Source organism: Nematolebias whitei, chromosome 15 (genome assembly GCF_014905685.2).
Source record: "Nematolebias whitei isolate Nwh7 chromosome 15, NemWhi1, whole genome shotgun sequence".
Lineage (NCBI taxonomy): Eukaryota > Metazoa > Chordata > Actinopteri > Cyprinodontiformes > Rivulidae > Nematolebias > Nematolebias whitei.
Genome location: NC_056512.1, coordinates 20005703 through 20016610, shown reverse-complemented (window position 1 = coordinate 20016610; position 10908 = coordinate 20005703). Strand labels below are relative to the sequence as shown.

Below are 10908 nucleotides of genomic sequence, written 5' to 3'. Positions count from 1 at the left end.
ATATATATATATATATATATATATATATATATATATATATATGTATTGCAAACCTCTGGAAAAGCATGTCCAGGAGTTTGTCCAAATATTTTACTGAACGTGACTCCAAGTGGAATTTTGTAATCATTTAATTTTGGGGGCAGCACGGTGGCTCAGTTGGTAGAGCTGTTGCCTCTCAGCAAGAAGGTCGCAGATTCAAATCCTGGCCGGGGGCCTTTCTGGGTGGAGTTTGCATGTTCTCTGTGCATGCGTGGGTTTTCTCCAGGTACTCCATTTTCCTCCCACAGACCAAGAACATGCATGTTAGACTGATTGGTAACTTTAAATTGTCCCTAGGTGTGAGTGAGAGAGTGAATGTTTGTTTGTCTCGTTTGTCTCTATGTGTCCCTGTGATGGACTGGAGACCTGTCCAGGGTGTCTCCAGTCCATCACAGGGAATCTGCGACCTTCTTGCTGAGAGGCAACAGCCATCCACCCCGCCTCTTGCAGTGACTGCTGGACATGGGCACCAGTGACCCCCCACAACCAGGGGTGGTCCTAGCCTGTTTGGTGCCCTGGGCAAACAACCCCTCTGGTGCCTTGAAACTTGAAATTGAAGAACCTTGAATAATACTAAAAACAAAATATAAAAGTCACATTAATACTATATACCATGAATTTAAAAGTATATGAAACAAATACAAAAAAATAAATGCTGTAGAAAGTAAACAATTAAAATAAAGCATTTCCAAATTGCACCAACAGAAGTACACTTAAATAAATCTGTGCAACAATTACACTTTTATCAAGACACAAACTTCACTCCACAACTGTCACGGAAGGTCTGAACCTTTTCTGAATAAGACAATCGAAACTACTGAACTTCAAGAAACACAAAATAAATTGCACAACTCTCGTAAATTCGTACCCTTCTTTAAATAAGTGAATCTACACTATTACTTTTCAAACAAGAAAGTACAGATTAAACTGCACACCTGAGCACTTGTTCAGAATTTTGCTAAATAGTATACAATGCAACAACCACCTCCCTCTCTATGAGATGCATCAAGGGAGACGAGATAATCCCCCTCCCCTCCTTTCACAACCTGTGTGTGCATTTCCCCCCACTAGTACACCCACCCAAAATGATTTACTGAGAATAAAAAATAAAAAAAATCCAGTCTGGATTATTGTGAAGACCCTCCAGCCCACAAGATTTTTCAGATCTGGTATCCAACCTTGTTTTCAGTCAAATTTACTCCTGTCTCCTGGTTTTCGGACATGAAGGGTTTTTTTTCCTAATAATTTTTATTTATTTATTATGGTTTTATTTCCTTTTTACACTCTGCCTTTGTTAGAAACGTTCCTTTCTAAATTATTTTACTGACCCGGAGAGATGATGGAGCTGCAGGTGCACGATGCACTGTCAGCCGTGAAACGCCAGGTGCTGCAGCCTGCATGCATGTGAAACTTGTGTTTATGACTAAATGTTCACTTGTGCACACTACAAGTGAGTTTTTGCTCTTTACACCCAAACTAAAACCATTTTTCCGGACAAGGAGTGAGTTGAACAGCATCTCAGAGGCTCTCAAACATAAAAACAGCAACACTTATGAGCTAAAATAAAAACTGAAAGTATGATATATAGGTAAAAATAAAAAAACATAAAAGTTGTGTTTTCCCCCTCAGGAACACGAGCGCAGTAAAATGACTGTGAGGTTATGAGAGCATTTGAAAAATTTCAGACAAATTTTAAAAAGAAGGATTTTTAGGCTTTGTCAGAAAAAAAAATCATGTAACTTCACCAGAATAGATGAATAAAGAAAAAATGTATGTGTTTTTCCCCCGAACAGCAATGAAAGAGTTAAAATAACTTCAGGGTCATCAAATAGGAAGTTGCACTTTTGTATGAATAATTTCCATCCCAGTGCTGTCATGAAAAGGAAACTACATTTGAAAAAACTGCAGGCGGCTAATTTGAAGACAAAAGTAGAAGTTGAGTTTTCTGCCAGCTCATCTCCGGTTCACTCAGTCTGTGACTCTAATAGGAAGTGCCCGGCTGGGTCTTCTGCGCCGACTTTGGAGCGGTGGACGCGTCTCTGTGAGTCTTTCATCCTGAAACCAGACAAATACCTGATGACATCAGAAACAGGAAGTGTGGACGCACCGAAAGGCCCTTCTGGTTCACCAGATCACCATCAGGCCGTGCAGACTTCCTGCTGGTTTGTCTTTCTCGTTCAGCTGTGGATGTTTGGTCTTGCAGATGATGGAGCAGAGTTCCTGCACTGAAGACCGGATCCAGCATGTCCTGGAGCGCTGCCTCTGTCACCTGGGTGTGGACACGCCCGACAAGCACCTCTGGAACGGTAGGACCCACATCCACGTTCACTGTTCAGACAAGACAATCACAACCTCAGGGTTCGTCTTGTATTTATTCAAAATGTCTCAACAAGCTGGAAGTTGGTCCAAATGTCCAAATAACACAGAGGGGGGACATCTTTCTGGAAAAAGTGGAAGTGAAAGTGGTGAAAGGATCACGTGGGAGGATCACACAGTCAGTTTTGATGTTTCTAAGAGAGCTTCATTCATAAATAATGTAAGATAAAGTGTTCATTTGCTCACAGTACTCATATTAGGTGAATCTGTACCAGTTGTTCTCACCGCCTCGTGTCGGAGCTAAACCTAGAAGCTCACCAGTTCAGGTTTTGTGGGTTTGTGTCTTTGAAGCCGGACTGTGCGTCAGCCGCTGGTGCATGGAGGAACTCGTGAAGAGGGATCCTCACAACTTCCTCATCCTTCTACAGAAACTATTGCGAAAAACAAAAGAGGTGAGACAATCATGGCTGTCCTTTTTTTTTTTTTTTATGGTTGTAATGTGGGAGGCAGCAGCTTTCAGTTCAGGTTTTTATTCCTCCTCCAGGTTCTGGATCAGTGCCAGTATGAACTGGTGGTCCCCCTGACTCTCCTGTTCTCTTCAGCTCTTCTCAGGGTGAGTTTACATCATTTGAAATGAGCCGTCTCATATTTTGCACCTTTTTCAAAGCATGTTTTTGGTCTTGTAGACTCCTTATCTGGCTCCAGAGTGTGGCGTGCTGCAGGAGGCCTACCTGCTGTTCCACGGGTTCCTGACCTGGCCTGAACCCTGCAGCTCCGCCTGCATGAGCGTACTGAACATCATCCAGCTGGAGCTCCGAGCACCAGGTAGAAGTAACGGACACGAGGAGAACGGGCCAAAAGTTCAAATGAACGCTTCTAATTATTCTGTTTATACCTTTTGTGACTCTTTTAGACATGCATACATTAAGCAGGTTTTTGTACAGATTAAAATACTATTAGTAATATGGAATACTAGAAATTTCCTGGAGAAACTTTGACGGGGACTGCCATGCAGGCTGCAGCCGATTGAAAATTGTGATTTGACAGCTATGTGTTGGGGTTCGCTCTCAGCTACCACTATACCAAATTTGAGCTGAACAGCTCTAAAAATGGCTGAGTTATCGTAATTGTTCCTTTTTAACTAAGGTGGCCATCTTGGATTTTTGATTTGTATGTGTACGTTCTCAGCTATACCCTTAGCAAAAAGTAGTTTATTTAAGTATACTACAAGTATACTTATTTTACACTAAAAATGAGGAAGTGTACTTGAAGTTTACTTTTTACAAACTTTATTTGATATACTTAAAAACAGTATAAAAATATCCCAATTTAGTCCAAACAAGCATTAAATCAGTATACTTCTAGTACACTACAAGTATGGTGTGTAATATGATATACTTATACTTAACTTAAAGTATACTTGCAAAAATAAACTTCAAATGCACTACTTTTTGTTAAGGGTAACCTCACCAAATTTCAGTTCTATATCTTAAAGAATGACGAGTTATAGTCAATTTCGTGTTTTCTGAGGTAGCTGTGGCAGCCATCTTGAATCAACATGGCTCAGAACGTTAATCATTTGTACACATTTATCTGATGATTACTTTCTGTGAGTTTCAAACAAATCCAACCGTGAGCTTCTGTTTTCATCAGGGACATATACTCTTAAGTCATGTGACTTGACAGCAGCAGTTAATGTGAGGAGTGTTCTCATTCATTTCCTATGGGGAAATATGGTAACGTTGTTAACAAAATATGTTGCCATGGTAACATAAAACACCAAAAAAAGTAGTAGCAAACATCACGGCGCTGAGCTGGTCGTTTTGATACAACATTTGTGGGGGTGCACGTTGCGGTTCGGGCCGCATTAAAGTTGTCGGAAGAGAGTATAAGATATAAATAAAGTTAAGAAACTCAAGTTGGGTGGATAATAATAGGTGTCTGCATATACTATGAAGTCCCTAATTAGTGATATGGTGGAAAATAAATGTAAAATTTTAACATTTCTCAGCTGAGATTAGTGTAAAAATGTTGAGAATAATGTTGAACTGTTCAGGATTACATCAGATTATTAGGATTCAAGCTAAAAATGTCAATATATTTTTTTAAATCTGTTAAAATGTGTTAATGAATTACTTAATGCTAAGTTAAAATGTTGAAATTAAAGTTGAAATATCAAAATGTTCATATTCAAGTTCAAGTTCAATAAAAAAGGTTGAGAATAAACCTAAAATGATCAAGCTAAAGTTAATATATTGAGATTTAATTCTTAAAATGTTAAGAATTGAATCAAAATGTTGAGAAAAACCTGACAAGTTGGGATAAAAATGTTATTTAGGTTAATTAACTTCATTAGGCTTCCAAACCTTATTTTATTTGTTTAATTTTTTTATGTATTGTCCAAAGTTTCTGGATGCACTTTATATAATATACTACAAATTCAAACAGCACAAAGCATTTTCAAGGAGCAGCATCAGTCACAACTTCCTTCAGTCCTTCACAATAAGAGTCTGAAACACTCTGAATGTTGACCTCACATTACTTACACTAAATTACTAATGCTTGTATTAATTTTATTCTGCAATAAAAAAAAGTCATTACAAAAACATGATTATCATAGTTTTTGCTCCAATGATGGTTTGTTTTTAAACCAATGTTTAATTTAAGACTATCTTTATTCTCAACATTTCAACTTCACCCTGGAGTATTTCAATTATTTCTTAACTTTTCTACTTTAATCTCGAAAGTTCTTAGTGATTAAAGTCGATAATTGTCTTTTTTGTTGCAGGTATTTCGTTTCAGCGACTGATACGGAGCGAGCAGGGTATTTCCCCCGACCTTACCTCTTCTAGAACCATGTAAGTTCATCTGGACTCTGATGGCAGGAAAAATAAAAAGGTTTATATGCATTAAATATGTGAACCAATCTTTTTGTTAGAGTGGTTCTGCTGGTGAGCCCAGAGGATGACATTCCTCTGGAGGTCCAGCCAGCGTCTGAGCAGCTGAGCTCCATCCACTGCTCCACCAGAGACATCATCTCCACCCTCATCCTGCACAGCTTTCAGGCGGCTTTTGGTACCACATGTGACCTGCAGGCTCTCCACGACTCCCTGCAGGTAAACTGGAAGGTCATGTGTCATATTTGTCCCCTATCACTGAGCGAAAAGTGAGCATTGGGAATATGGTCCGTTTGTACCCTGTGTCAGGGTGAAAGAAATTATCTTTTCAAAAAATGGGTTGCCAGGTCCAAATCTAAGATGGCTGCCGCCATAAATATCTATCCATGTTGTGATCATGATAACTTGAAAAAAGATGAGGTACTGACTTCCATTTTGGTGTGTGGCTGCATATAGACAAAATAAAGGTTCCTTTGAAAAAATAGGTTGCCAGATCAACATCCAAGATGGCTGCCATCATATATTCATATAAGTAAACCTTGTGAGTTGGATAACTGGAAAAATAAGCAACATGCCAACTTCCATTTTGGTGTGTAGCTGCATATAGACATAAGAAAGTTTCCTTTGGAAAATTTGGTTGCCAGATCAAAATCCAAGATGGCTGTCGTCATGTATTATGAGTAAACCTTGTGAGTTGGACAACTGGAAAAATAAGCAACGTGCCAACTTCCATTTAAGTGTATAGCTGCATGTAGACATAAGAAATATCACTATGAAAGTTGGGTTGCCAAGTCAAAATCCAAGATGGCCACCACCATACAGTAAATGCCATGCCACCATTGTACCTGGTCGTAAATACAATTGCTCACTCCACTCCAGGACTGGTTACTCGGTGCTACCTCAGAAAAAAATCTACCTCTGTTCTTCTCCACAGTGTAACTCCCACTTGAATATCTTTCACTAAAAACATTAATGCATTCCATTTGATTCCTGTCCAGAAAAACACTCAACTCGAAAGTTACAAACTTTCACTATTCGAATCCATTAGCAGGTCTCTCTTGTAAACGCGTCCCCGAGGCTCAATGGGATTAACCTGAAGGTTGAATCAATGAATGAATTAGTGACGAGGGACATCGGCGTACAGTTCATTTATGTGTATTTCCTCGTTGTTCTTCCATTTTCTTGTTCCTAAAGATGTCCTTGCTAATTTTATCTTCAGGGAAAACATCCAGAGGAGCTGGAGCAACTCATGGAGTCCATCAGTGGTAGCATGGAAGCAGCAGCCTCGCTGACAGATCCCAAAAGAGCACGAGAGGGTCTGCTCCACAGCTTGAAGAAGCTCAGAGCAGGTCTCACCAACCCTGGTCCTGCAGGTTACTGTCCAGACACTGGTAAGACCAAATAAAAAAATAGATACGTTGCATAAAGATTGACAGAATTTATACTTATTCAGTTGTAAATTGATGTCAGTTTCATCAGCTGGACCAGTTCATAAGAGTCTGCAGAGTTCTGTGTCAGTAGTGCAAGCACACACTACAACTCAAAATGTGGGCCCAGAAGAAATTCTGTGAGCACTGTAGCACATCACCCCAAAACAGTGGAAATTTCAGTCCCAGGACATGTGTGGACACAGAAACCAAGTTGAAGCTTTAAAGAAGTATTCATTTTACTACCAAAGTTGTTCTGCCACCCCTTACATACCCTGTATGTACCTTCATCATGTCAAAACACTCTTTATACACCCTCTAAAGTACCTGTATTTACCTGTAAGAACTCTGTATGTATAACAAAACTACCCTATAGATACTCTGTAAATACCCAGCAAATACAATCCAATTACTTTTTAGGTACTCTGCAATTAGCCAGAAGGTACTCTGTAATTATCCTTTGGGTACCCAGAATGTCCCCATATAGACTATGTATATGTACACTGTAATAATACTGCATGTACTGTATATCCCTGTAGGATGAAAGGAATGATATGTGTGGTTTATTTATCTCTGTATTTCTTTGTTGTTTTTAGGATCTGTTAAGATTTTCATGCCGCCCCTTCCTAAATGTCACACATGCTCATGGGAGGATGATAACTTTGGTAAATAGTTTAAATTTAACTTTTTAATTCACCATTCTCCACCCACCTGCATTGCTTATACGTCAACCAACAAATACTCCATTATTCTGATTTGTGCAGATGTTCTGAAGGACATACTTGGATTAGATTTGGACCTGGATTCTCCTCCAGAGTGTTTCCTCCAAACAGACATGGATGAGGACGATGACAATGAGACCAGTGTAGATGATGAATTTGAGCTGGACTTAAATAATGAGCTTCAAAGCCATCGGATCTCAGTGGCATCGTCATCCTCGAGAGACTCTACGTTTTCCAGCAACTCTCTGTCCTCCAACTTGTCTGTGCCATGCGCTTCATCCGGGGTGGAAAGTGACTTGGGTGAGGACACAACACATGAGGACACAGAGGAGGGACAAGACAGGCAATCAAAGACTAGAAAAAAACCCAAGAAAAAGTCCAAATCTCTCTTGGGCTTAGAGCGCTTCTCCTTGCTTTTTAAGACGCCCCGCAGTCCTCATGCCAAGAGCGTGAGCTACAACTGCGACACCAGCAAAGACTTTATAAGAACGGGGGGCAAAGTCAAACACTCGAGGCTCCTCGTGAGGCAGGTTTGCCCTCCTGCCTTGGATCTCCTTCCCCTCGAAAAACAGGTGTGCTTCCGCCGGAGGCCGATCCTGAGCATCGATGAAGCGAACGTAGAAGAATTGCCAACCGTGGTCAAAGTGGTCATATTTGGAGGCGACAGAGAGGCCGGCAGGCTCGCCCGAGCGTACAGTGACCTGCAGCAGAAAGAGAGTAAATGTCCTCAACTCACCAGGACGTGCAAACTGCAGTTTTACTTTGTCCCCACCAAAAGGAGAAATGGAGGACAGGTAGGAGGTTTCACCAAAGCAGCAGCAAATGTAGAGAAATCAGTGTTGTTTACTTCTATATCTAAATGACAACAGTCATGTTACCCAACATGGATCAACTGTTCGCCACTGATTTAAGGAAACTGTGGTGAAAGGGTTAGGCCTTAATGTGTTCATGTTTAAGAAGCGTTCACTCTGTTGTGATCCATGTTTCTTCCGTATGTTTTTCAGCGTGATCATCGTTCTGCAGTTTTCGAACTATTTCAACAAATCATATCACAACTTTCATGGAAAATGAATTGAGTTCATTTTATTTAGATGTGTTTACAACCTTTTACTGCTCCGTTCACATTTTGGTCTGGTCCAGCTTCTTTCAGCTTCCTTGTGCAAATTGAAACTTTTTTTCGGCTACTTTCAGCTAAGGTTTTTCAGCTGTTTTGTGCTAGTTTCAGATTCTTCGTGCTAACTACAAAAATGTGTGTGCTTCTTCTAACGTTCTGCTAATTTCAGCTCATTGTACTCCTTTCAGCAAGTTTCAGCATTTTCTGCTGTTTTGACGCCAATCTTAACATTTTCAGTTAATTCCACTTTTTTTGCGCTCAGCTTTTTTCAGCCTATTTCAAAAATGTGCTCTCTTCACTTCTTTCTGGCAGTTTAAGCTTCTTTCTCCTTTTTTAGCTACTTTTCAGCTGTTTTTTGTTGTTGCTAATTTAAGCTTTTTTCAGATAAGTCCCACTGTTATGTGCTAATTCTTTTTTCATCATAATTATGCAAACATGTACTTTCTGCTTTCTTCTGCTAATTTAAGCTTGTTTTACCTTTTCAGCTACCTTTTTAGTATTATTTAGCCAATTTCAGCTATTTTCAGATAAATTCAAGTTTTTCGTTGTACTTTCAGCTACTTTGAGCCTAATTAACCTCTTTATGCTCCTTTCAGCTTTTTCTGCTATTGCAGCCACTATTTAGCTGTTGTGTGCTAATTTTAGCGTTTCAGCTAATTCCACAATTTTTTAGTTCATTTATGCTCGTTCTGTTTCCTTCTGGTAGTTTAAGTTGCTTTCTGCCTTTTTAGCTACTTTTCAGCTTTTTTTTTTTGCTATCTTTTTTTTAGCTAAAAGTCCTAATTTATGTGTCCGTTTCTGCTTATTTAAACCTAATTCATTAAGTGTTCTTGCCACTTTTTCTTCTAATGTTGGCTTGTTCATCCATTTCAGCTACATTTCAGCATATTTTAAGCTAATTTCTGGGTTTCAGCAAGTTCATCTGCAATAAGATTTCACACTGCATTTTAACATGAAATGCAATTTATCTAGTTCATATTACTCCCAGATATTTTTCTAATAAAATGTTCTGCTGTTTGTATTTCTCATCCACACACAGACAGGGGTTTTGATGAGAAATATTTATGTTTTCATGGTTTCATGTGGAATTGAGATAGATTTTTAGAAACGTAGCAACCTATTTCACAAATAAATTACATATTAGTGCCCTAGAAACTAAAACAATAATGAATCTTATTTTACTGGCGTTTCTAGATTTGTCTTGACCTCACCCTCCAGAAACTTTGTCTGGGTTCTTAAATAGTTCATAACTGAGAGGAAATTGTCAACAGCTCAAGAGGAGGACCTCAAGTATTTGGATGTCTTGTTCACAAGTTATAGTAGGATGGAGGCGAGCATGGATCAACAGACTGGGGCATTGTCTACGATGATGAGGGTGTTGCTCTGGTCTTTTGTGGTGAAGAAAGTGTTGAGCTGAAAAGCAGTACTCTTGATTTACTGATCCATCTGTGTTCAAATCCTCACCTGAGGTTGTGAGGTTTGTATCATGACTAAAATTCTGGATTCAAGTGGCTGAAATGAGCTTCCCCCATATGGTGACATGACTCAGCCTTAGAGAGGAGGCGAGGAACTCTGGGAACTGTGAGAAGCTCAGATTAGTCGTTGCTCTTCCACATAGGAAAGAGTCGACTGTTGTGGTTTGGACATCTTATCAGGATGTCCACTGGGGCAGAACAAGAACATCCAGGACCCTTCAGGAGGCGCTGCAGAAAGGAACATATGGGCCTCTGCTACTGTAAGAACAGCCCTGGCTCATTCAGTGAGCTGATCCACGAGCCAATCGAAGGCTGCAGTTTGCTGACATCAAAATAGTTTGCTCAGTGTGGCTCACTCAGAGGTGAGGTGCTGAGGTGGGTCCACAAACCCAGCAGGAACAGGAAATGGAGACACTACTGGGCGATGCTGAGTCGATGCAAACTGATGAATGTTACTTCTGTGGTCAATTGGCTTATGCTGCTTGTTTTGGTTGTTCCCCTGCTCTTCAGCATGTGCCCTTCAGGACCAGGATGGGCCATCCATGGTTTACGGTCTAAAAGGCAGAAAATGGATGGAAAATGGAAAAGGGATAAAAAAAATAAACCCAGCTATGATTGTTTTGGGGACATCATTAACCTTTCATTGCATTTTATTGTCATTAATGTGGACGTTGTCTCCATCTAGTGGTGAGAAACTGGTATTTCAGCAATTTGTTAGAATTGTCTGGACCGAGGGAGTGAGAAACTTTTTCATGTGTGAGCCCAAACCGTCAAGCTGAAGGTACTTTATATATTTTATTTTACTCACAACAACATAAACAACATTTTGGAGAATGGACAGAAGTTTGTTTATTTTGATGGAGAAGGAGTTTTAAAATGTTATAGATAAAAAAATATTAAAAGCCTCATAAAAATGTA

General features: G+C 39.7%; 1 protein-coding gene across 1 annotated transcript in view; it reads left to right on the top strand.

The window, feature by feature from the left end:
* The first annotated feature begins 2236 nt into the window (after positions 1-2236).
* LOC119421506 (phosphoinositide 3-kinase regulatory subunit 5-like) overlaps positions 2237-10908 on the top strand; it is a 14586-nt gene continuing 5914 nt past the window's right edge. The window contains exons 1-9 of the mRNA XM_037688856.1: positions 2237-2345; positions 2707-2807; positions 2900-2968; positions 3042-3180; positions 5144-5213; positions 5294-5471; positions 6472-6643; positions 7276-7344; positions 7444-8239. Coding sequence (XP_037544784.1) covers positions 2243-2345; positions 2707-2807; positions 2900-2968; positions 3042-3180; positions 5144-5213; positions 5294-5471; positions 6472-6643; positions 7276-7344; positions 7444-8239 — 1697 coding nt within the window. The 5' untranslated portion in view covers positions 2237-2242. The remainder of the gene's footprint in view (positions 2346-2706; positions 2808-2899; positions 2969-3041; positions 3181-5143; positions 5214-5293; positions 5472-6471; positions 6644-7275; positions 7345-7443; positions 8240-10908) is intronic.